The 26816-nt window shown below is 39.6% G+C and overlaps 1 protein-coding gene and 1 long non-coding RNA gene across 3 annotated transcripts in view; one reads left to right on the top strand and one right to left on the bottom strand.

Moving 5' to 3' along the window:
* The first annotated feature begins 5183 nt into the window (after positions 1-5183).
* Positions 5184-18824, top strand: LOC134171220 (uncharacterized). 2 transcript variants are annotated; one of them, XR_009967545.1, is made up of 3 exons: positions 5203-5418; positions 12785-13215; positions 17902-18824. It is a non-coding gene; the product is annotated as an uncharacterized LOC134171220 (long non-coding RNA). The 2 variants fall into 2 exon arrangements; XR_009967544.1 differs by lacking the exon at positions 17902-18824 and having other exon boundaries at positions 5184-5418; positions 12785-16214.
* Positions 6062-26816, bottom strand: part of CPA6 (carboxypeptidase A6) — an 82375-nt gene continuing 61620 nt past the window's right edge. Inside the window, exons 7-11 of the mRNA XM_062633232.1 lie at positions 19709-19819; positions 19379-19469; positions 14521-14723; positions 9682-9766; positions 6062-7459 (exon numbers count right to left, since the gene is read on the bottom strand). Coding sequence (XP_062489216.1) covers positions 7272-7459; positions 9682-9766; positions 14521-14723; positions 19379-19469; positions 19709-19819 — 678 coding nt within the window. The 3' untranslated portion in view covers positions 6062-7271. The remainder of the gene's footprint in view (positions 7460-9681; positions 9767-14520; positions 14724-19378; positions 19470-19708; positions 19820-26816) is intronic.

The raw sequence follows: 26816 nt of genomic DNA, 5'->3' as shown, positions 1-26816 counted from the left end.
CTTCCCCCCCCTACATACAGACTGTTTTGTTTTCAACAGAGGAGAAATCTCTGAACTCAAAAAGGAATTTTTAGTAAATCAGCTTTTCGTGTGTCCTTCAATAGACACTTAAATGAGGGAGAGTTATTCTTGTGCATATTCAGGCTTTAGCACTGATGGATTGTTTAGGATTCTCACAGAGGCACAAGGAAAACAAGGTAGTAACTCCAGCAATTGGATATAGCACTGTTTCTGATGGGCTGGGTGCCAGCAGATCTGCAGCCAGGGACACCAGTGAAGGAGCCCTTCACTTGGTGCCATGCAGAGGATCAGGAAATGAATGGGGACCTTCCTTTCTCTGTTGAGACACTGATGCAAATTACAACTTTTTATTTTATGTTATATTTTTCTCTTTTTTAAAGTGCAGTCCTGACAGCAGTTTAAACATGAGTGCTTACTTTCAGCTTGAGAGAGTTGTAGACAAGCTTTCCAACATTCATTAGCCAGTCTGCATCCAAACTGCTGTCTTAAGAGTAGCTCTGTCTCCAGACATGTTTGCAGGGAGGTCTCTGCTGAGACATCTCCTTAAGGTTGCACTTATTATCTGCAGTGTTGGTAGGTGAGTGTTTGACAGGTAGTGGACTGCATACACTGACTCCCTAAACAGCTTTCAGCATGACGGCAGCTTCAGGTTACTTCTACCTCAGCTTCTCAGAAAAGACACTTAATTTCTTGGAAAATACCTGAAAACAATCACAACAGCTTCAATAGAAAAATCTTTAAAATGTATAAGAAAGGTGACGATTTTTTTTGTTGTTGTTTTTGTTGTTTGCTTGTGTGTTGGGTTTTTTGTTTGTTTTTTTTTGTCTAAAATTATTGTTTTAAACATGTATTCCTGCAAATGGCTAACATACAGAAGAATTGTTCATGGTCTGAAGCAGTCCAAAAATCCTGGTAGCAGCTGGTATGGTCTTGTAGCCTCTCCAGAGCTACCCTTATCTACCATGACATTATGCTAGCAGCTTTTCCAGGAGCAGGATCAAGACACCTTTGATCACTCTGGGCAATGGTATAGGACCTTTATAACCCATGATGTAACAAAGGCTTTCTGGGATGCAGTCCACATTGGGAGTTGATGGCATAACACCTTCTTACAGCCTCTGCCCTAAGTGTTCACAATAGCAAAACCCCTCTTGACTCTATTATAGGGTGCAAGACATGAAGGGCTTGTCCCATGTTCTGAGCTTGTATTTGCTATGTTAACAGTAGTAGGGGATAACCCACACAAATACACTAGAGAAACTCCAGGAAGAGAGCTTTTTGTGTTGCACCAGTGAAATAGTGTCCAAGGCTTTTAGGGAACTGGCCAAATAAGCTGAATTTGCATGTGCTTCCAACAGGCAGAGGAGAGATGCTGAACACATGCTGCCTGCTATCAGCAGCCCTGTGGTTGCCAAGAATTGCAGCTACACCATTACGTAAATCATCACACAGTACACATTGTGCAGACAGACATCTTGTTTGTGTGTGAATGAATCTGCGTAGGTATGTGGGGAAGTTCACACATTTTAACAGGTTCATGATTAAAATTTAGTACCAAAAGTTAGGCTCTTCTAGCTGAAGTTGTCACTGACAGACAGTATTCAATTCTGTTTTGAAATGGAGGAAGAGAAGTGGAGACACCATGCAGCATGAAATAGCATATTCATCCTGTTAAGAGGAGGCTCAAGTACATCTCATCCTTTGACAATGCTCTGTGCTACCAAGGCCAAAGAGCAGTTCTGGTTCTTGTACCACATTAACAGGCATTTCACTCATTTAACCCTTAAACCACTGCCTGGCTCACAGGAAAATTATCTTTCCAAACCGTAATAAGTTCTGCAAATGTGATAATTGAATTTAAATAGAGTAAAGCAATTATTCCGTATAAAGAACTTAAAATACACCAAGTTGCCTTTTTTTTTTTAAGCAGCCATTTCTAGCTCATTAAGCAGAAGAACCCTGTACACTCAGCTTTTTGACTGTACTCCTTCAATTCAGCCCAATCAACCCAGATTTTCTCAATCTAGAAACAAAGTGAAATAAAACAAGGGAAATGAAACAGTAAGCAAATTGGTTGTTTCTGCTTAGCTTTTATATGTATATATATGTATATATTTCTATGCAATTTTTTTCAGTTATGCTGTAAAAGAATAAGCCACCTGGAAACTCTGGCTGTGATTTTAACAGATGAATTATTTTCAAGAAAATTGAAAATTCTGTTATAAAATGAAGCTTTCTCAGACTCTTTGGTGTGTGTATGTATCTTCAGACCTAACATAATATTCTCTAATAATTGCTAAAAAAAAACAAGAAAAGGGTTCATTATTTGGTTAAAAAAAGAGGCAGCCCTCCCAGCACTGAGCCATCCTGGTATTCAGAGGAATAGCTTGGCACATTGTAGTCAGCACAAAAGACTGAAACACCTGCTCACAGTCATTCCACAGTGTTTATTTCATTATCTATTATTTGAGATAAAGTATATGCTCCTACCGACCCAGGGGTACATTAAAATACTTCATTGTTATGACTATTTCTCCACATATATTTTTCAGTAGTGCTGAGAGGTGCTAAGGTGGCTGGACTCTAAGAGCAGGCAGGATAGATGAAATATATTGCCCCCATATGCCTTTATGGCAAATGGATGGATTTCCTTTGTCGTGGGCGAAGTGCACTTTCTGCATGGCTGGGGACAGTGGCAGATTTTTTTAATTAACATTTGAATCTATTATTTATGAGTGCATTCCCTGATGTCTAAATCCAAGGGCAAGCCCTGCCATGCTTGAATCAGTCTCTCAGGAGAGGGCTTGAACTACTCCACTGAAAGCAGGGAGAGCCGAGGCTTTCTGCTTGGTCGCTCCTGCCTGTCAGGCAAGGACAAGCATTCGGGGTCTAAAGAATTGCCAATTCTAAATGTCCTTGCTCCAAACATCATTTTCTAAGGAGGGAACTATGTGTTCTGTTGTGACTCTTGTTATCCAAAATCTGCAGATACTAACAGAAGACCTTGTTAAGGCAGGCCTTTTTGACACCACATACAGCCTAAAGCAGTGAATTTCCAACAAGCTGCATTGTGCTTGCGGTGACAGGCATGTTGAGCTGAGGACTGTGAAAACCACTCTGAACTTGTTCACCTTCCTCCAAGACAGGCCTGTCACCAGCAGCAGTACTCCTGGCTTTGTGGTGCTGATAGGGCTTGAAAGCCTAGTGGTTCGGTCAGACAGAAGGCAGCTCTCTCCACACCCTGCTTGCCTCCTACACAGTGAACGAGAAACCAATTATACCTGTTTGGACCTTACTTTTATCCTGAGTGGGTATGAGAATTCAGGCATACATTAAGCATGCCAAATGGCCTATGTTTTCTGTGGACAGAAGACGTTGAAATTTACAACTCAAAAGGTGTTTTAGGTGGTGAGTGTTTAAGAATGTTTTAAAGGAGTGCAGCTAATGTCACAGGGTTTATATTTTCAAAGTATCTCTGTAATTTATTTGGATTTCTGTTCTCTTGTCCTGTTTTCTACAGCAGAGGGGTAGCTGTGTCTTTGCACATCTAAGATATTATTATGGTGTTTTGCCATCATTTAAGGACTGTATGAAAATAGTAACATCTGGCTTTTAGGCACAGAAATCAAAAGCGAAGTCATCAAGTGTAAGACTAACATCTTTTATCAATGAATGTGACCACTGTACAACAGTGAGCTATGGGAATGGTATAATAGTTTCACACAGCCAAAGAAAAAATCAAAAGGGCTTACGAAAATACCTGTACTCTGTTGCATGTATTATTCTTCAAGTGATACCATTGAATAGAATGTAAACATAAAAATGGAAGGGGTTGTTTAACATTAATAAGCTAGAACAGTTGATTAGTAGCTTACTTTTGGTAGGAAATAAAATGCTTTCTTCCCAACCTTAAGAATTAGATGCAGTCTTTTCAATAAGCAGTTATTTTGCACAGTCCTCATATAGGCAGTGCAATCTGCACTCCGCAGTTTCTTACAGACAAGAGGATTGGCACTGGATATTTCAAAGTAGATGCATGTTGGCACTCAAGGTCATTTGAGCTCTTTCTATTAAATCTTCAGAAATTTCTAGAAAAGAAGTGCAGTTTCCCATAGGCTTTACATGTTACGAGTGATCAAATACATTTGCCTTTTCAAAGTGACTTCTGAAAAACACATGGGGAGCTTCACCAATCAGTTGTGCTATTTTTCAAGGTTTGCAGCCAAACTCAATACCTTTTTTCACCTTTGAAGGCCAGTTTTTTATCAATTTATGAATAATGATTCAAGGTAATTTCAGGGTAATTGTTTTGTTAAGAAGGGTGACTTGAAGAGGCATAGGCCTGTTTCCTTCATGTTAGTCTCAGTGTGGTTTTTTTTCTTAATTAAAAATAAAAGCTATCAAATGCCCCCAAATGTTCACAAAAGATTGTCTGAGCACTTTTTCAAATTTACAGAAGTGGTTATAATTATTCTATCAATAATCAATGGAAGTGCAACTCCTGGATTTCACATAATCATTGTATATGTGATTTTAACTGCTGGGTTAATAACCAGTGTTTTGCTGTTCGTGTACCTTTTATTGTCTTGAATGATAAAGTATACTTATGATCATAAAATAAATTCACTTTTCTCAAAACCAGTTATTGATTCTCTTGTCCTGTAGGCAATAAAGACTGCTGAAGAGTAGTACAAAGGGAAGAGAAGTAATTATGGAGATAAAAAAAGAACTGTTCAGTGAAGTAACATTTGTAAGTCACAAAGGCTGTTGTTCCATATCCAAGTAGCTGTTTTCCAGTAGTTCTTTCAGTAGGGTAAACCACTCTATTTAGAGTAACTCTTGCTGATAAATTGTCTCACATGTTCTTAATTCAGCAAATAGTGTTTGTTCTTTTCTAGTGACTGTCTTTCTGACCAGCTTTAATGACCCTGAAATTCAAAAAACCCAGGAACTGTTTACACTTGTATTCAGCTATGGGGCACTAGATTACCCTGTACAGGTCCTCAAAGTCAGGTCAGAGTTTTCATTTGCACATAATATGTAGTATTCAGGCTGAGTCCATCCAGATACCAGGATGTGGCTTTATTCATGGACTGGTTTTGATATCAAGTACTTCTAAATGTCAAAGCTTCTTAGATAAATGTAAGAATACTTGCAATTTTTCCTGTCCAAGAAGGTCAGCTAGATCTGCAATGCTACGTCCTTCTGGTACCTAAAAGAGCTTGTGTTTTTGTTCTTTGCGTTTGTGCTAGTGGAGATGTGATGGTATGAAGATAAAGCTGGAATGTTTCATTTGACCAACTGTTGGACTATGAGCAGGCGGAATCAAACCATCACATCTGAATCTGGTTTCTTCTGGCCCATGCTTGGAAAGGTTTCTACTGTAACAATCCAGAGGTAAATTTTTGCCTTATGCTCATTAGGCATCTCTTACATCTTTTGTTCTTCACTTTAGTGTCTTATGTCCTTGTAGTAGTTCAGTCATGTCACCTAAATCCAGAATAACTCACAACAATTGGTGCTAAAATTTTATTTACACCACTATTAAGGCCATTGGTCAAGAATCTGTGCATAGCAAGAGACAGTTACTGCTGTCTTCAAACTATTCAATGATCATGGTCATAAGCATCAGAAATGACTAGTGGGTAGATAAAATATCTTCTGCTTCTCTGCCCTGGATTTTTGTTAAACCAGAGTAGAAACTTGCATTCCTCAAAACAAGTCTGAACTAATCAAAGCTGGAAAAGCTTTCAGAAAGCTTGTTTAAAATAAATACTTTTTATTAACAGAATATAAAACAACAGAATGCAATTCTGCCATGTTTGCTCACTGATTGCCTTTTGCAGTCCTGAAAACAGTGGTATTCTTAAATATGGTGCTCCCTAGTCTTATAAAGGTTGCCCACTTGCTAATTTCAAGTACTTATTTAGAGAGGAGGTAGTTTATGTAAAAGATTGAATCATTGGTGTCAGTCATGTAAAATGATCACATCCTTGAACTAAAACTTTAACAATTAAATGAAATATGAAGAATACTTGGATGATTTTATTAACAAATATGTTTTATTTAACATGTTATGGCATAAGATTAAACTCAAAATTAATAAACTAAAATATATGCTTTTGCAGATAAAATAAGATCAAAAAAATAGTATTTTAAAAGTAACAAAAGCCCCTCAACAAGTTGTTATATTCTCTGTGCTTTCGTTATTATTCTTTCAAACATGGTGTTTATTCACTGTATTTCATCTGTAATGCTTCTGCTTTCACCTCTGGCTCACTTAAGAATCTATTCTTAATTCCTTTAAAACATGCAAAAAATATGACTTCCAAGAACTGCCACATAGCCATAGAGCTACAGAACTCACAGCAAAAATACTGATAAACAAGATATCAGTTAATATCAGTCAGTTTAAGGCTAGATCCTTGGCTGGTGGAAATGGGCAGACACTGATTGCAGCAGAACCCAGACGTACCAGTCAACTGCCAGCTTCCAAGTTCCAAGTCATGGCAAGTTGCTTTGTCTCTACATAAAGCAGAGTACTGTATATCCATAATGTTTCCTTCTAATTCTTACACATCTCTAGAACAGTTACATTTTCAAAAGCAATACGTTGATTTTGAGTCCACCCCAATACATACATTTGAAAATAGGTTTCTCTGAACAGTTAAAGGAAACCTTGGGTCTAATTCTTGCATTACATAAAAAAAAATATAATCACAAAAGTGCATATACATATGTATGTATACATGCAGAAGGAAGCCACATAGCCACCTGCAGCGTGGCCAGCTGCAGCTATATGCCATTTGCTGCTATAGACATAGGCCTGTGTCTCAGAGTACATATACACGAATGTAAACTTTATCCCTTGGTTCAAAAGACCCTACTAAGGGAAGTCGTCCTGTTAGGGAAAGGACTAAGTCCAAGGACTGTCTAGAAGTGGAGTTTTATTTCAGGCATCTCTATGTGGACCTGCTCCACTGAAGTTGCAGCATCAAAGCTTTATTGCAAAAAGAACAGACTATTTTACACCAAACTGTAACTAAGATAGTATATCAACTTTATGGACTTTTGTAGAGCAGATATTAAATGATTTTTCCATTTCCCACCAAGTAGATCTGGTAGAAACACCGTACTTTCCATTAGCTTCTATAATTTTGAAGTGGTCAAGCTTAAAATGGCAACTGAACACACTAGAAGGCATCAGCACTGGGAGTAAAATGCTCACTCCCAGCTCCTAGAAATAGCTCTCAATGACATTTCTTCAGCAGATGAAGAGTAATATTTTTAACTGCAAGCATGGTCTCTGTGCAGGTTGGTTTGATCAGCGTCTCAGGAAGTAAGAATCCAAAATGGCCAGTGTCACGCAGCTCAAATGCAAATGCGTAGGGGATGCCGTGTTTGTAGGCCCAGTCCATAGAGCTACCTGAACTCACATCTGAGAGGGGCAATCAAAAGAAGATTAAAAAAACCCAGGTTAAACACAGGTCATGTTGAAAGCAGCAGAGGGTTCATGTGGTGTTTTGTCTCCAGGACTCAGTGAGTATACTTGCAACTCCAGCTTTTTGCTTGCCCTGATCCTAAGCACCCTTCAGAGAAGGGCATGGGTACCCAGCACCAGTGAAAGGTGCTCAGCACAATATGGATTAGACCCTTGATTTTCACAGGAAAAGAATTAATAACTGACTTTTTTTGTGTGTAAAGCAAAATTTTAATAAAAGAGAACATATAGAACAAAGCCTCAATTTTTTCTTGTTCCCAGGCAAATAAAACTTTGCTTCCACAAAGATCTTCCAGCTGGATGGGAGCTCTGCATACTCCTAGGTTTAACTTGGGGACTTTAGGCAATTCTTTTGCAGGGAGAAAGGAGAAAGCTGATAATCTTCATTCTCCTTTTCAAAGTGCTTTTAAAATTATTTTCTCTTAATTTCTGCCTTCTCACTGTTTCCTTACAGCATAAGAGCATTTGCATAGGTGGTGTCTAATATTAACAAACCTTCCCAAGGAAGTGTGCTTCTTATGCTTTCCTTATCTTCATATGTTGATTACCCAAGACACTTATATTTATATAAAGATCCATCTCTCATGTGGCCTGCTGTCTTCTGTGCAATTCTGGCATTAATTCACACTGCTGTTCCTTTTCCATAGTGACTGACTGCACCGTAATGAGCACAAGATGCCAACTGTACTGTGAGATTGAGGCCCACAATAAAGTGGAACTCACATCTGAGACAAAACACAGCGACAGCAGAGGAGATGCAAGAGGTTACTTGTGAAAAATCTTGCTGTTTGCTTAAGCCTCTGACTTTCTGAATATCTCTTGTCACCACTGAGTGCACTCAGGCCTCATAAATTCAGTAGAAAAAAAAAGAAAGTGTCTTGCTGAAATGTGTTGAACTTCTGTTTCTCTTACCTGTCTATGTGGAAAGTTTGACTGACAAATGTTACATATTTAAAATGAGTATTTTAAAGATATTTTGTTATAGGAAAAAATGCGCTTGAAATCACTCTCTGAAAAAGGGAAGATTTCCAAGTAAAGATACTGTTGCTATCATTTATCATCATCTAGACAGAGAGGCACATGAAACTTAGCTTTTAAAGACATCACCCTAAATTTTAGAATTAGCTCTATGAATATCACAATTGCATCGAAGAAAAGTGAAGTAATAATGAAAAATGAAACCTACTTTCAATTATTTCCTCCTGTCGTGGTTTAGCCCCAGCTGGCAAATAAACACCACACAGCTGCTTGCTCACTTCCCCCACCCCCAGTGGCATGGGGGAAAGAATTGGAAGAGTAAAAGTGAGAAAACTTGATATAAAGATATAAAGGGTTGATATAAAAACAGTTTAATGGGACAGAAAAGGAAGAAAATAATGGTAATAATAATATAATAATGATAAAATAATTAGAATATACAAAACAAGTGATGCACAATTGCTCACAACTCACTGACTGATGCCCAGCGGTTCCTGAACAGCAGCCTTTGGCCAGCTTCCCCCCTAGCTTATAATACTGAGTATTATGTCATATGGTATAGAATATCCCTGTGGTTAGTTTGGGTCAGCTGTCCTGCCTGTGTCTCCTTCTAGGTCCTTGTGCCCCTCAACCCTTCTCATTGAATGAATCCATGAATTCAGCATAAGAAGCTGAAAAGTCCTTGACTTAGTATAAACACTACTTAGCCACAACCACACATTGGTGCACTATCAACATTATTGCCATTCTAAATCCAAAACACAGCAGTGCACCAGCTAGGAAGAAAATAAACTCTATCCCAGCTGAAACTGGGACACCTCCCAGATATTTTATAACTTAGTGTATTTACAGTATCTGGTAAAGATACGCTTTTTAACACCTTGTTTTGTCTATTTTTTTTTTTGTTTTTAAATCTGGTTTTACATGTTCTGAACATGTTATTCACTGGCTTTCACCTTTCAGATGCATTGCTTTTAGATCTCTTTTATTGCATCAATTTAATCTTACTGCAATCAACTGACTGAATCACTTACAAAACTTCATCTTCCGCCTTCCTCACCAGCCACAACTGGAACAAAGTTCACTTTAAACAGTGTTTGCTTTCTTTGTTATTATAAGAGTAATTTCCTTCTTACCATAGGTAGGTCAAAGTCACAAACCTGTGCTAGAGGAAAACTTACACAAAGTGCTAGATGCAGGACCATATCTGTATCTTATACCATAGGCTGACTGAAGAGCATTAACAGCATTATAGGCTGCTGATTCCTGTGGGGGGGGGGAGAAAAACAAATACATAAATTAGACTTTGAATTAAATACTGTAATAGGATTGGAACCTGATCATTGACTTCCTGCTCAATGTTGTGTTCCATGGCAGCTAATGTAAAATTATTTTAAAGGAAAAATGCATTATTTATTTTTATTGACAGCAATTCCCAAATTCCCTGAAAAACTTGGTTCAGTGTTTTCATAGCACGAAGAACCTTACTGCACTGTGAACGGTCAGTCTTTAAGTATTTGTAATTATATGTATATATACCAAATCAGTGACACAACAAATTTAGGAAGCATGTGAGATCATGAGATGAAATAAGCTCTTTTTTATGCAGTTTAAAAGCCATGCATGCATTTTCTGCCAGTACGTGTGGATGCATTTCCAAGTCCACTAAATCTCATCTCTGCTGGGCTTGTGAAGAAGAAATGACCTCTTGCGATACTCCACAGTGGTTCAGTGAGCAAGAGCGGGAAAAAAGAAGGAGGCAAATTTCACTCCTGAATCTGTGATGGGCAGGTCTGGTCTGCTGGTCTGACTTTCTCTGGGGAAAGATGATGTAGGCTTGGAGAAGTCTTTCCACTATTGCAGATATGTGATTTCAGTACTGTATGGGGAAAATCGGCATCTACAGTTCAACATCCATATGCATGCAGTCTGTTTAGGAACTCATGGTATACTGTGAAATGGGATGAGGAAGGCCTGGCCGATGGCAAATTCTGAGGGTCACACGTGGATAGTGCATCCAAACACAGAGAAAGGAGGCATGTCTTCAAAAGAAAAAGGACTGTGGAGAGTGAAGGAGCATCTAGAAAAACACAGAGCCAGCTCCCTATAAAGAGCAGGAAATGCATATCTTAGGAGCTAGAAACTTACAGACTTTGAACCACTGTGTAAAGCTGCAATGGTTTTAGATGTTTCAATTCTGTGAACTGAAGAGCTGTAGGTTTCATTTTATGCAAGTGTTCATGAGCTTGGTCCATACCTTGTTATCATGAGACACTAGATGAATGCACTGGGGAAGGATTACTCTATACTTGCCTTTCCATTTATACATTTTCACTTATCTTCCACTTGTTTGCCACTGTCAGGAATCATGATCATGGTTTAATCCTCGGTCTGACCCAATTCCTGCTGTGGGTCTTTGCCCGAGCAGAGAAGCCAGAGAAAACTGCTTTAAAATGTCATTCATGGAAAAAAACCAACAATTTTCACTTACAGAAAGTAGGGCTTTGTAGAGTTTGTTTTACACTGAGAACTGCTCTTAGCAAATGGAAGAGCACTTTTTAACTCCATATAGAAATCCGTTCAGCACAAATAGATTTTTGTTACTCAGAACAAGGATGACAGTGCTGGAGACTTGCCCCTTCTCTTCCTCTTGCCATCTCCATGAGTCAGTACATGGAGGAGGGGACCACTGAAGTCAGCGCTGCTGGGAGCTTCTGCTGGGCTGGGATGTGGTCACCAGATGGTGTGAGGGGTAACCTCTGAATTACCTAACACCAAAGATGAGGAGGCTGGGAGGAGGCCCGAGGACGGGGGAAGTGCTGTCACTCGGGACTGTTTCTCCTGTAACAGATGCCTCAACTTCTATGAGTCATGACACACATGACCCATGATGGGGTCAGAGGTGTTGTGTGGTGGGGTGGTCATTGCTGTGACCAAGGGAGCAGGAGACAGGGCTCAGCTGAGGGAGCTGAGATGGGTGGAGAGCATTGTCCTTGTAGCCACAAAGGAGAAGACTCCTTGTGCGTGAGTTTTGTATCGTACAGCAATGAGACAACAGAAGCAAACTCTGTTGAAATCTTACTGATGAAATAGTTTGATAATGCCCATTTAAAACCAGCACAACAGTTCTGTGCAGAGGCAGCAAACATCTGGTGGTCAGACTGGGAGTGTCCCAAGTCCATGTCCACCATGCAGGAAAATGTCCCTGGGCACTGTGAACTTGATGCTCTTAGCCTTGATGTGTAGTACTTGCTTCCGTTGTTGGACTTAGGTGCTCAAAGAAAGGGACAGTTCTCAACTGCATTATACCGCGCAGGCTGGACCCTGAATAAGTCCAGGCAACCGGTCTTTGAACACCTTTAAGGAGAAAGCTTCACATAAAATTACCAGATTTTTACAAAGACATACACAAACTCAGTCGTGCCATGTAAGTTCACTGCAAACACTAAGCAAATGAGTGTACAGGCAGGAAAGGGATAAAAGGTAGGTGAAATTTAAAACTCTCGACATGGATGAAGGTTTCTGCTGTTTGGTGGGGTTTTTCAATTTAAAAGAGCACTTTCATTTTGATTATCTTAAAAGAACACATTTCAGGAGAGTGTTAATAAGAGAGTTGTGCCTAAATTAGAACAGAATATGCATGTTGTGATCAGCACACAGCTCTCCAGTTTCAAAGCAGCTCTGAATAATTGAACACTTTAATCGAAATGGTAACTGACAGCTCACTAGAAAGATATGACCCAGACAGAGACATCCTTTCGTCTGCTCAGGATTAATTGTGGCCCCCTGTTAGCACCAAATGTTATTTGTCTGCTATGCAAGTGGAGTCCTACAGTTGTCCACTGTACACAGTCTGCATAGACCGACAGAGCTTGTTCCATCAGCAGGAGGAAACAGAGATCTGCTGTTTTCCAGCTCACTGTAATTTCTAAGAGAAACAGAGAATCTGAAACCTCAGCCTAAGGCACCAATTTGGACACTTCAGATATTAAAGACTATTCATTTAGGAGCACCAGGTGATGGAGCCTTTGGCTGTAGGCAAATATTAAAGCACACAAATAAACAACCACCAATATTCCATTCATTTTCAAAATGATCCCAATAATGAGCTTTCTAAATAACAGGATATTACTTCAGTTTTTTATTCCAACCTCCCTGTTCTTTTTGAGCCACTGCAATAAAAAGTAGTATGGAGTCCAAATATTGGCAAAATATTAGAATGGGATTTGGCTTCTATTTGTCCAGGGCTGTTGTCTAAAACGGTGCCTTTCTTTGTCCCTTTAGGTCTGTGCTCCACTCTAATGAGAAGCCTGATCCAAGGTCTGCCAAACCTAGGAAACACCTACTACACACCAAAAACTCGATTCCTTGGGTCTAAAAGCTGTGCATGGAAAGATAGAGTGTTTGTACTGAGGGCAGCTACTCCCTTTTGCAGGATGGAAATAACCCTTGAGCAGCAAGAACAACATGTACTGAAGATTTACTGGCATGTGTGAAAACTCTCAGAGACTCCTTTTCCTTACAATTACAGTGTCTGCTGTTGCCTTACGTTACTCTGGATATTTTCATCATCTACCTGTAGGGAAGATGCTGATTCTTCCTAATACCATGTCTTTACCTTCTGCTGTGTTGTCCATTCTTAAAACAATATTCTTGCACCTCCTGGTGCAAGGAACGAGATCCTGTGGTTTTAAATTCCCAGTCTATGTTTACTGGTAAGTGATAGTTACCAAGTAACTTGGGGACCTCCTTTTTCTCTGCCATTCCCCAAAAGAGGGTTAAGAAAGAATAAAAAGAAGATTCATGGATTTGTTCACAGTCAGTGCAGGGCTGGTTAGTCAGTCCTCACAAGCCTTGTATTTTTAGCTCCTTTGGCTGTTTAGTTAACTTGTAATTTGCTGTGTCGCAGGAATGACATCACACAGGAGCATTTTTAGTAGCTGTTGAAATTAAGTGTCTTAACAGAAATAAACCCACAAAGAGAGTTTAGCTTATGGTGCACTGGCTGCTTAGCCTCCTGGGAGGGCAGCTGAGTGAAACTTCAGTGAAGCTCCAGGGACTGACAACATCATTCATCCTGCACAGGATAAATCTAAGGTGCAGCTAAGCTCCCTTGGAGTAAACTAGCTTAAACTAGCAAGTTAAAAAATCACTGCAACTTTCAAGGCCTAAATGGGAGATACATGAAGAATGTCAGTCTACTGGGATCTGAGAGAAAGAGGCTCACAACTGGTTGGTGCAATGTATGTCTGCGAGCAGGAGCAACCAGAAAGTAAAGCTTAGCCACGTTTCTTTAGGAGAATAAACCATAGGGACAGTTTTATGCACAGGAGACTGGCTAAAAACAGATGTCAGATTGTGAGCAGAGGGAATAGTTCTGCATTTGGATGGGCATGGAATACATGAAATGTACAATCAATAGGCTTGCATAACACCCTTTTATTCTCATTAATTTATTTTTCTAATAGACAAAATCCCCTGATGTTAAGTAACTGGCTGTCTTAATGGGTTAAAAATACTGTGCCTGACCAGGATCATACATAAAGCAATCCAAGCTTTGCTTTTGGTAAAATCTATGAGATTTCTTCTCTAATTGATAAACATAAACCATTTCAATTTTACTTTGGTCATAACATTGAAGATGATCTTTGTGATCACAGTGCTTAAGTTCTGAGTATGGAGGAACAGAAATTTCAGCTAGATGCCCAAGGACTTAACAACTTAATTCCCATTACAGTTAATTAAATAAAACGATAATAACTATAATTAAAACCCAAGGATTTATCCTATGAAGTAATTTAAAGGGACTGATGGGTGGAAGGCACTATACCATTCTAATCAAATTACCACTGACTCATTATGAGTGAAGGTTATATAACCAGAAATGTGGTTGCAAGCAGATGCAGAATAAATACCGCTCAATATTAAATATGTGCAAAATATTGAAGGAACAAGTCTCTTCTCAAAGCAAAAAGCTATTATATAGGGAAGCATATTCTCCCAAGTTTTAATGTACTTACCACACAGTTGAAGTTTGGAATAGTTGCATATTTGTAAGAGTAAGGGTACAGCAGCATCTGTGCATAAGCGTGGAAGGACAAATAGGCTTTTATTTGTTTCCGATGTTTGCGGAGAAAATGAGCAACAGCCTTTACTTCAGGCTCAGACTCGGGAAAGGGACCACAGTAGGTGTCATCGCATGGGTGAAATGAAGCACCTTCATCTAGAGATTGAAAGAGAAAGTTGATGGTGAATGGTTACAGAGAATTTCCCAAGGGTCAGCTTCTGGCTCACCCTGTGTGGGCCCCTGTGCACAAGTGTGAAAAGCAATATACAGATTCCTTTCTTGTGATTGATAGGCATGAGCCAGTGGGACCTCAGTACAGCAAATCTGCTTATTCATCTAGGACACATACCAAGTTGCCAATTGGCCAGCTACATGCAGCTCTTCCCAGAGGACATATTTTTAACCCAACAGAAAAAAAGAGAGCCTGACTTCATTGTATTTTCTTCTCTGGCTTTCCATATAAGTGGCATATTTTATGGTAGCATTCCAGCATTAAAACTATTGAAGGGTCTCAGGGGGTCTATTTGAAATCAGAGAGGTATACCTCTTTCACTAGTCACTGCCAAGACAAATCTAGTCTTTAAGAGCATTTTAATGTACTAGCTATTACAGTGGTGGTTACAATGGTAGGTAGATAACCACAAAAGGCATAAACTAGGAGAGCGGTTTAAAACATGATAATAGTTCCTGACTGCTGCCTAGTTTTACTTTTGCAAATCTCATGCAAAAAAAAATAAAAATGACAAGACGATGGATTGATTGCTCAGTTAGCTAAAATAGGAATAATTTCAGTCTGTACAGGGCTTAATTTTCCTTCAAGTTTGGGGCTGGGGTTCAGTTGTGAGGCTGTCTTTCACTACATCAACCTGCTCACATGGCAGTAAGCTACAGAAGTGTAGCCTGCCTGTAATATCTCATGAGGTACTGAAAGTTGAAACTCAGAAAAGGAGATGTGGCAGTGGCTGCTTTATCATTCAGCAGTTCTGGATGTAAGCCACCACCTCATTTACAGCTTAGGGCCTGAGCCTAAAAGAACAATATCTATGCAAATCTACTCCACTCTTTTATCCACTGTGATTTTACAATGCCACATGTTTTACACTGACCAGCATAATAATAATAGTTTGTCTGTGACATTCCCTGGTGTTATCAGGGACTTACAAAAGCAGTGTTTTATTAGCTTTCCTTTGTATAGTAAGTACTGCCATCTTCAAATAATAAGAGCAGTGTGTGAGAAGGCATAACATGAACTAAACCAGGTTTTTGCAATCAATGTAATGCCAAAAATTTCAAAACTGGAAGATTTTAATGCTGCACCTTCATTTGTAATAAGAAAATTGAGGCTACCATTCAATGGCCACAGGTGGGGATTTCAAAAGGTATTAGTGCTTAGACTGCAGTAGATATGGAAGGGTTATATAGAGGGCAGATGGTCTTTTCCCTACAGAACAGATGGCCACCAAGGCATCCAGATCCCAAGAGCACTCTGCCTTGATGTCTTGTCAGATATTATAGCTAAAGAAGAGCTATTTAACAGACCCTCTGGAGCCTTTGCATTTTTTAATGGATGCTTCATCTCCTGTAACAGTGTTGTACCCTGATTCATGAAAATGGACATCACTGTTAATAAACAGCAGAATCCTACAAGCTAATGGTAAAGTGACCCAATGGTAAAATATGACTCAGTTTAGTGACTTTCAGTGAAGACAAAAGCTCTCTGAACTCTCCAGCCTACTACTGTGAGCCATTTGCAATCCTACCTGCAGTTGATGCATTTCCTTAAGTGAAAATGGCTGGTAGTAAAAAGAGAGGTCTTCCATGGTAGCCTTGGATAATGTAAGGGTATCAACAATTTGCATACTCAAGCTCTTTTAAAGTAACACAAGAAGGAAACAAAACAATACAATAATACCAAATTGAGTGAAATTTTTTGAGTTACAGTCATGAGAAGAAAATAGAATGGCATAAAATGCTACCGTGCTGCTTTATTTTTGTACCTGACAGCATATCAGGAGGACAAGTATCCTCCAACATCCATCATGAGAGCAAATGTACAAAGGAAGTGTGTGCAGAGACTGATAAAACCAGTGCTTTGGTACAGAAGGAAGACAGGGAGGGTAGATGAGTGGGAGCATGATTCTCAAACTTCCTTGCAGCCCCTTCTTGTGCCGATAGGGGGAACCGTCCTCTGTGAGCAATGGGGTACACTGGAAACTGGGATGAACTGGAAATTTTAACTCCCACTGCTGCTTTCTTGGGGGCTTTGGATGCAACCCCTTTAACTTGATTTGCCTCATGACATGATTTAGTTCTAAGTACCTCATTATTGCCTGTAAGGTTGCTATTTATTTCATGAACACTAAACCATTGTGCTAGTTATTTCACATATTTATGCATATATATATTGCAAAGAGCATTTCTACATAGAAATCTTGCTGTCAGTATTCACCTGGGTCTGTGTGCAATTTCTGTGCGCTATTTTGAGTGCAAGGCACTGGAAGGTGAAATCTACCACAATCAGTGATATGGCCTTTTCTTAGTCCCTAGAAAATACAGAAGCAACATCATAAAGCTTTCATGAAAGTCCTACACTAGAAAGGAAGAGGAAAGCAGAAAGGATGCTGTGTCTTTACCAACTGCTGCACTGCTGCTAGCATTCAGCGGCTTTGCTGGGGCTGGATTCTGCCAAAACACACCAGCTTGGAAGCCCCACAGTGAAGTTCAAGCCTGTCTGCAAACTGCAAGTGTGACTGAACTGAATTAAAAGGTTTTTACAAGCATGTGCAGTATTAAATGTTAAACACACCATGATTATACAAGCCTCAAAGTGTGATATGATCCAGATTCTTCTCTCCCTTATTTAGTGTCAGACTAATGAGAACATGGGGTGCTGGGTGAGGATCTTCTAAGCACCAGTCACCCCACTTAATGAAAGAGCTCTTTATTCTCTGGCAGACTAGAGAATCAGACAGAGTTTGGAGTCTCATGATGGAAGCAGAGCATGTGCTTGGTGGGATGATGAGCAACCTTGGAGGAATTTTTTAAACCTGGGGTGAGGGCTTGTCTTTCATGTTCCATGCAGGGGAGAAATGCAGCAAGTGGTGGATTGCGACACACAACATGTGTGTGTATGGTTACACTTTCACTCAGCCTAGAAAAAATGTTTTTTTGCATTACTGAAAACAAGACAAACATTTTCAGGACTGAGTAAAAAGTGTGCTTTAGTACAGTGTCTAGTGAGCAGAAAGAGCAGGGAGCAGAGTCATTTGAACCCAAGAAAGATTAATTAGGACTAGAAAGTGCACTGTGACAGTATTATTGTTGCACTGATAAGGTACTTGCAAAATGGCTTGGAAGACTTTGTAAGAGAACTGTTCATTCCAGCTATGCTGGTGACTGTCTCCTGAACAGTAAATGTGTGTCCCCCAAATACGTGCAGCAGTGACTTTACACATGTAAGTAAAAGATGGTAACGGCAATGCAGACTTTGGTTCATTTTTACACTATTTTTGCAGCATAAAGTTGCCTTGAAGATCATGTTAGCATCCTTGGGACTGTCTTGCATAGTGGAGGGGTTCTCAGCTAACATAGGCTTTCTGTAATTGCTTCTGTGTCAGTCCTCTCCTAACTGCAAGCAGAGCTGAAAAAAACCTGGAAGCGTATTTCACAGGTCCATACTATGTTGAATGTATGCTTTTGTTCACTCTCACCTCATTTGTAATCTCCCCTGGCAGACAATTCACACTCACTTTTATTCTTACAGTCCTGCTTAAAGAATTGAGTCGATGCAAGCCAGACTGTACAGTGCTTACTCCTACTGCAAGTAATCAGAGTATTGCAGAAACATCTAGAGACTTTCAGTGAAAGAGCGATGGGCTGAAGGGAGTGCTAGCTCTGTGCAAACATTATTTCTGCCTTTACAAGTTTGTAATACAAATAAGGAAGGTGGATGAATGCTGGAGGAGGAAACAGCTGCACAGGGAGTTGAAGGAAGGTGCTCAAGATGGGAGAGCAGGTCAGCAGAAGAACCAGGTATGTATATCACCATAGTTCACAAGAAAGTGCTGTGACTCTCTGCTGCACCAGAACTTGTATGTCTCCTTACTCCTGTGTAAGTCGTACTGTCTCGCTGTAAGATTTAATAAAAACCCCTTTCCTCTTCAGTGGACCCATTCTAAATCTTCTGCTGGGATCACATTACTGCTGAATTCTCTATGCACAACTGAAGTCAATTTTTATGAAGTCATTTACAGAAGTGCTGGGAGTTTTAAATTGGAGCTTTATGCGTTTAGAAGCACCTTTTTTCTTTATGAAATCACTAATAATAATGGCCTTAAAATATTCTCAGACATTTCTCTGTGAGGCCAACAAAGCAAGTCTGACATTTCCAAAGCTAAACCCATTTCAGAGACATTACTAAGTAAAATAAAATGAACTTTGAAATGTTTCCTAAAACTGTAAGTCAGGTAAATCCTGGGATGTGATGGGCCAGGCTCAATACTGTGCTTCAAGTTATTAACTTATTGCAGGAATACAGAATAGCTATATGTGTGGTTTTATACATCTGACATTCTCACCATGAAAACGTTTTATTTGTGATGAGAGGTGTTTTTCCAAAGCTCAGGACATTTTTTTTTAGAAGCTGGGAGGAAGATTTGAGTCCTGTCTTGTGGTTGTATGGGAAACTACCTCCAAATTTAACTACGGAAAACAGAACACTTCACAATGGATGTGACCTAACCTACTTACTCTGTTGGATAATTAAATACAGGGTAATCTGAACTGGTGGACCAAAGTGTCTCCAGACTTACCACACCATTTCACTTTCCAGTTGCGATTAGCATCAACACCATGACACCGAAACCTTGTGTTCTTTGATCTTGTTTTTCTCCAAAATCGATCCTAGCAGAGGGTATAAAATAGTTAAATAGCAATATTACTATCTTTTGGCAAAAGTCTATTTGTATACATAACAAACCAGCCACCCTAAACATATTCACTACTGTATTTTAACTGGGGTAATTTACTTCCATTTTCCTTGCCACAAGACCAGATTACACAGAAAGTCCCCTTTGAATGATGCACCAACCATTCCATCTTTTCAGAACAACTTTTTTGGTAATACTACTGATACTACTCACATTTGTCCAGCTAAAATGATATCCATCCACATTAAATACAGGCATGATATAGAAATACAGCTGAGTTAGCATCTTTCTCATGGCAGGATCAGTCTGGTATGTCTGAAGAGCCTAAAGCAGAAAAGCCAAAGAAAGTAGTTTCTATAATAAAAATAATTTCCCGATTAAATGTTGTGACAGGCTAAGACAGTCATGTGGCCTTTGGCAGTACAGAGACCTTTACTTTGTATGGCACCACTAACACCCTTAGAGCTGTACTTAAAGGCTGATACCTTCCTGTAAATGTGATTAAAGGCAGAATGTGAACATGTGAAAAAGGTGTTCGAAAGACTCTATTCTCTCTGCTTCTCTGTTTCTTTCAATAGCCAAGAAAATACAAGTCACCGTACAGAGAAGCAAATACATACAAGCATTTCTTGACATAGGAGCTGAAAGTCAAAGGACAGATTTTTAGTTGAGGAAATGAGGTTAGCTCCTCCCGTAAGACAATGGAGCGCTGTTGTTTCCGCCAGGTGGTGATTTGGTGAGATCAGACCAAGACTTAAAGTGTTTAAGGCTCACATCACATAAACTTTGGTTGTATTCAAAGTAATTTACTGTATGCATAATCATCAATACAGACAGCTTATTCCTTTATAGTTTAGAATACCCTCTACTTTTGGAGAATCTCAAGTATAGAGATTAGTAGAGGAAGTCTATGTAGGGGAAGTGTTTTCTTTTCCATTCTGTATCTTAGAAAAACATAGCAAACCAGAGGCTCCTCAGCAGTTCTGTTTGCTAGTACCAGAGATGCTCCTTCACCAGTTTCAGGAAGCTTGGACACCACATGCTGTAGAAAAAAACTGTCCTTTGTCATAGCTGGGCATCAAATCTGCAACCTTCAAAGTTTAAATCTTGATTCTGTAAGGGGAGGAATCAAGTGCTTCACCTGGCAGGGGGAGAATATATCACACTGACATAGGGTTCAGAGGCTGGCTCCCCTTCTCCTTGCGCTGTGATTACAGCTTCTGCTCTGCAGTGTTTCTGGCCCTTCAGATCTGAGAAGTACCATGTGTCTGGGAGGACAAAGGGAAATGTTTGCTCTGAAATAAACTAAGCTAAAAGCTTTTCAATTGAGAAATGCTGGGGATCAGAGTGAAATACAGGAATTCGATGCTTCTGGGCTCTGTAGCATGCAGCTGTTTGAAGCTGCCACAGGGGCTGACGAATCCTTTTTGTGGAATACCTGTAAGAAACACCCATACGATTGGACATGTCTGGGGCTGAAATTGACTCACGGAGGAGTCTGAACATTTGTTTTCTTTACTGAGGGCCTAATAAGACTTCTAAATACTTTTTCTAAGCTGTTCATTAATTACTTCTGTCGTGCAGTACTTTCCCCTTATTCATCCTCAGCTTTCCTCCCAGCAGTGCTCTGCACATGCAAGTCCTTCAGCAGATTCAAAGCATCATGTCATCCCTGTGCAAAGCCACCAACTTGCCCAGTGCTGCTACTCCACACCAAGCTCCTCTTCTGTTTCAGCCAGGCAAGAGGAGAGGAAGGCGAGCAATAGAGGGCAAAGGGGGAACAGCACGGAATGAAATGAAACTAGGGCAGAAGCTGGGATGGCAGGGTGTGGAGCACCAAAGGGTGGGATGAGATGTTTAAAGAGGGCAGGATTATCACAGGGAGAAGAGGATGACAGTGGGCTTTTGAGGAGAAGCTTGGTGGAGCCATGGGCTGCCTGGAAGAAAGTCACTGGCCAATGCAGAGGTTCTAGGTCTCCTGGCCCACATGCCAGAAATTCCCCAAGGATTCTTAGCTGGAATGGTATTGCATTCAAATTTGATTTACTTGCATTAGGAGGCCACATCAAGGCTACAAATATATTTGGATAAAAGTATTGGTATTCAGGGAACTGCAGCTATAGTAAAAAGTAATTCTGTCAAAACAGAAAGGAATGGTTACTCAAAAATAATGACTGTGACAACTGGGGCCTTGTTTCATTGTGTTCCATGTACAGAAAACACATACTTAAAGTAAGTAGGGCTACTCTGTGCATTAAGATAGCCCTGCACTTGAATCTGTACAGGTTTCAGAGCCTGTATGTTTGTAAGTGTCCTCTAAGTATGGATGTTAAATCTGTAAAACTGTTCTTACAGTGGAAAAAAACAAAGTCACCCTCCAAAATATGAGTCATCAAGGAAAAATAACATTTTTATTATGCTTATTTCAGGGAGAACTAATTTGGCTGGGGAAGAAATAATGCACCACACATCACTTTATTGACTTTTTAATGCTATTCTCTTTTTAGACAGTTTTAACAAATTAAGCTCAGGCTGTGTCTCTATAGTGGGTATTTCCATATCAGTGATAATGACATTGACCTATTTGCTTCTATCTGTATTTACGTATGCCATTCTTTTGCTGTCAGTTACATCTGTAATTATGCATTTTGTTACCCTGTAGTGTTATATACTGCATTTTATACTGCAATGCTGTAAGATTAAATCCTTTAAAACTTTAAAAATTATCTCCTTAAAATAACTACACATAAATAAATAATTTAAAGTAATATCCTTCTGAAAAATTGCATGGATGAGCTTTGCAAATTTTTCAGAACCTTTTGGAATTTGCAAAAAGTGACATGAAAATATCTGAATTAAGATTTGTTAATGTTCAGTATATTTTAAATCCTATGAAGAATATATTTTTCTTTCTAGGCAAAAGCACCACCATTTGAAAACCAAAACAAAATATAGGCTGCAAAATGCCAAGCCCCCTTTCATTTTTTAAAGCTACTCTATGTTATTTTAATGTCTGCTCCCATTGACAAAATAGGAGAGACTGTAGAAAGCATTATAGTCCCCAGTAATACACTTCAAGTTGATTTAGAGCCAAATATAGAATCATGGAATCATAGAAGGGTTTGGGTTGGAAGGGACCTTAAAGGTCATGCAGTTCCAGCCCCTCTGCCATGAGCAGGGACACCTTCCACTAGACCAGGTTGCTCTATCATTCAATTCCATTCTTTAAAGCTTCTATGCTTTTTCTTAATAATTTGGTTACCCTTTTAGAGCAGCATTTCATTAAAATGTAACGGACCTGGTGTGACCTTCTTCTTGATGGAAAGACAGAGTGCAGGTGGTATAACCTGGTGTAAGTGAGATCATATTCACTGTTTCTGCTGAAAATATTCTGTCCTTCCTACTGCTTTTATCTGGCACTTTTATTTGATATATGTAATCAGGAAACACAGACTGCAAAATCTTACCTCCCTTAACAGGGAGGTGTTTGGCAATGTGCTTTACAGTTACTAAGGTGTGTCCTTGCTGGAGCAAAGCCCACAGCTTGCCTTTTACGGCATGACTCTCAAATCCTCCAAGAAATGATTATGTGAACCACCCACCCTGGCAGTGCTGAAACATTTTCTCTCCACTATGACACAAGCAAGATGAATATAAACTATTAGTGAATTAACTGCCATGTCGTTTTCACAGAGCTCTCAGAATACAAAGTAATGTGACTTTATATGGCTTGATTCTGCTTCCCCATCACACAATCAATAGCAGCTTCACTGCTGAATTTGCAGAGAGCCAGACTGGCCCAATAAATGCTGAATAGTGTTATTAGTGAATGAACAGATGATACAGGAACCCTGCCAACACTGTGCAAGCAATCTGCCTGGGGGATGGGGGAAAGAACCAATGATTAACAGGAGGGGGCTCGATCATCTGGATCAGCAGAGCGGTGGTTGTTTGGTAGCGCTACACCAGCTTAGGCTGGCTGAGGATCTGGTCCATAGGAAATTTAATTTGGGGGATGAAGCGAACCAAAGAGCTATATTGTACACTGACAAGGCAATAAAAGGCAAGAGTTTAAAATGGATTTAGGATGCAGTTGGGCTTTTTATGAAATAAGGGGATTGACTGAGAAGGACAAAGCAAGGACACAGAGTTGAGAGAAACTGAAATCCAAGTTGAGCTTAGTAACGATTTGCTGTCCCTCAATTAATTATTATGAAGTTAAAGGTAACAATCAGCTTTTGCTGTTTCTAGTTTAGAATTAAGCAATCGCACTGAATTAAGCAGTTACCATTATAGCACAGGGAATTGACTGTATTGCTGTTCTATCAGAAATCACATAAAGCTGCTTCCAGCAAAACAGGATTAACTCTTCCATGCCATTATTAAGATATCACTTAAATCATACTTTCTGACAGTAACATACAATATTTTACTATTGTCTGTACATCTTACACTTTAGCAGGGTGACACTGTGATCTGCCATTCAGGCCTTCATTGCTACTTTATCAGCTTGGCAAGCTAGTAGTTAGCTCTGTTGCTATACTTTGGAAGAAGTACATCTTTTTATCACCATTTTCCCTTTTACTGCTAGCGTCCTGCTTTAGCATTCAAATCACGACCTGAATGGTAAGCCCATTATTAAGGCTAAGACACAACTGTGTGTCTAGAAACAAATGGCTTAAAATAAAGGGTCAAATTTTCCAGGCTGAAGCTTGAACTGTATATGGTTTATTTATTAATATTTTTTTAACACCAAGCAAAATCTTTCTTCCTCTTTGGCAGCATTTCCCACAGGAGGAATCTAGAAACAGCAACTGAGAAAAGTGAGTGTGCTGCAACTACTCTGCAGCATTCAGAAGAGAGCTCATAAAAATATTCCAAAAAGAAGGACCTGTAGGATTCCAAAGGCTTGCTTATGCTGCCTCTAAAGGATGCAGAAGGAGAAGATGCTGAAGCAGGGAAGAGGGGGACAGTGTCATGGTTGACATGTTAGAGAAGCAAACAGCAGTTACAGCAAGCTTGGGCAAGGCCTGGACCACCCAAGCGAATGCAGGACCTTGTGGGGAAGAAGCTGCGTAGTTACACAAATGTTAATGGAAATAGGAGACAGAACTTCTTGGCTCTTCTCTGAGAGGTAGTATATAAAAACCCCCTCATAGTTCCCGAATAAATCAAGGACTGCCTAGCAGGGAAAGGGAAGGTCTGAGTTAGCCTGAAGCACTGTGAGTGCTCTGAATGGGGCAACACAAAATTCTCTACTAGCAATTACATGAAACTAATAACCACCAGCTTTGTGGAGACTTACCAACAGTATACCTCTGAAAAATGTAATTCTTTAATTTTATGCCCTAGTTATGTTGGTTCAGGTTAGTACCTATTGAGGGCAACCCAACAGAACTCTCTTGAATGCACTGTTTAATTAAGTTGTTGAGACACAGTTAAATAATTAAAATGAAAATTATTGCTTGGAATTCAGTTTCTGGAACAGCTGTATTGTCCAACACACAGAATTTTCTTTCATAGTCCTTTCTCATGCTCCATAGTATTTCTGAAGATCAGTAATTTTACTGAGGCCCTAACTACTGAGCATCATCACACAGGAGGTAACTGCTAAAATATAAAGCTGAGTTTCTTCCCTAGGCCACGTAATACGTTGGAACAACAATGTGAATTCTCTTCTTGCCTTGAAGAAGAACATACTCAGCATCTTAAAAGCCTTCACAGGGTACAATTTCAATGTCCTAGTGATTAATACTTAACGTAGGACATCGCACTAGCAAGTGTCATTGAAGAATTCCTACTACAGGCACAACACAGCTGCAGGGTTACCTTTATTTTATCAAGATGTATTCACATTGTGAAAAACGAATAGCTACAAACAAAATGAAAGTAATTTTTATCTTAAGATCATGGGTAGGCAGGAGGATGCATCTGAGTAGTTGAAAGTGCACAAGAGAAATAATGCAGTACTTCTTTTTGGAAAACTGGAAATCATTTTAACTGTGGGGTTGTTTTTTCCTGTTTTTTTGTTTGTTTTTTTTTTTTTTGCCATTGCAAAGATGTCACAGCAAAAGAAAGCACTCTCTCTAAAGTGTCTTACCATTGAATAGATCCTGGGGAAATCCACCATGTAGCAAAGGAGAAAGAAATACTGCACAGTGTAAAAATAGTTTGCCAGAGCTTCTTTTAAAACAATGCATCACATGCCTCGTTGTGGTAATACCATGGTACTGCACTCCATTTTTTTTGGCATTGGCTTAGATTTTATCCATTAAAAGAAAAAAAGAATCACAACTGAGGGCCCAGTCTGGGAAACTATTGTTGGAAGTGTTCACTGCTACTTTATCTTCCTTCCTCTCAAAAGCGGTGCACATTAGTAACCTCTGCTTTCAGTAGCAAGGATGTGCTGGAGAGATGCAGGTACTCAGAGAGAAGTGGGGTATAAAATGGCTGCAGGAATAGCTAAAATCATTCAGAACTGAATCAGATGTGGAGTGGCAGGGGGAAAGTTGAGTAGAAGCAGTAACAACACACAGAACATAGACATAGGTGTAATTATTACACAGAAACTTCAAATGGCTGGAACAGCATTTGACACATAGAAAAAAATCATGACAATAAAACAGATTCTGCTTTTATACCAGTGCCTCTTGCTGTTGAAAGGCTGATGAATGAAGTACTGAGTGAAGAGGCTGGAGGAGGTGATCTCTCTAATGGAGAAAAAACAAATAGTGTTTCAGGCAGAAGCTCCTGACAGAGAAGAATGTGTTAGCTAAAGATAAGTAAGGGTGATGTTTCAAATATAGATGAAACAGATGGATTTTTCCTCCAGATAGCAGACATATAGGGAGCACTTGGAGGAGTCAGATTTTTTCTGAGGTTAGGGAGCTAAAAAGATAGCTGGGGAGAGTAGAGCTTGGCAAACAATAAAAATTAAGTTCCAGTGATTGTTCTGCATTTAAGACAGAGCTGCAGAGCATTTGAGGAGAGATCCATCATCAGGTGGCTTGTCCTTCAAGGTGAAAAAAGCCCAGTCTTCACAGTGCCATCATCACTGGCAGCTGTGAAAAAGGCTGCAGGGAGGCAAGATACAGCCCTTATAAGCTTCTGGCCTTCCTAAAGCAAGGGTGAAATAAAACCTGATGAACAGGAGGAAAGCTTGGATAGGAGGATTTCATAGAGAAAGAAGATGCAATGGTTTAAAAAGCAACAAAAAAATTTCAAGTCAAATCAAGATCAGTTGAAGAGCTTTAGCTGAAGGGAATGGACCTCAGAAACAAAGAATGTATCCAACCAAACAGTGAAAGAAAAAAGCCACAGG

This window comes from Pezoporus occidentalis, unplaced genomic scaffold (genome assembly GCF_034315485.1).
Source record: "Pezoporus occidentalis ecotype Australia unplaced genomic scaffold, CSIRO_AGI_Poc_V1 ctg4, whole genome shotgun sequence".
NCBI classification, from domain to species: Eukaryota; Metazoa; Chordata; class Aves; order Psittaciformes; family Psittacidae; genus Pezoporus; species Pezoporus occidentalis.
This window is presented reverse-complemented; position numbering and strand designations above follow the sequence as displayed.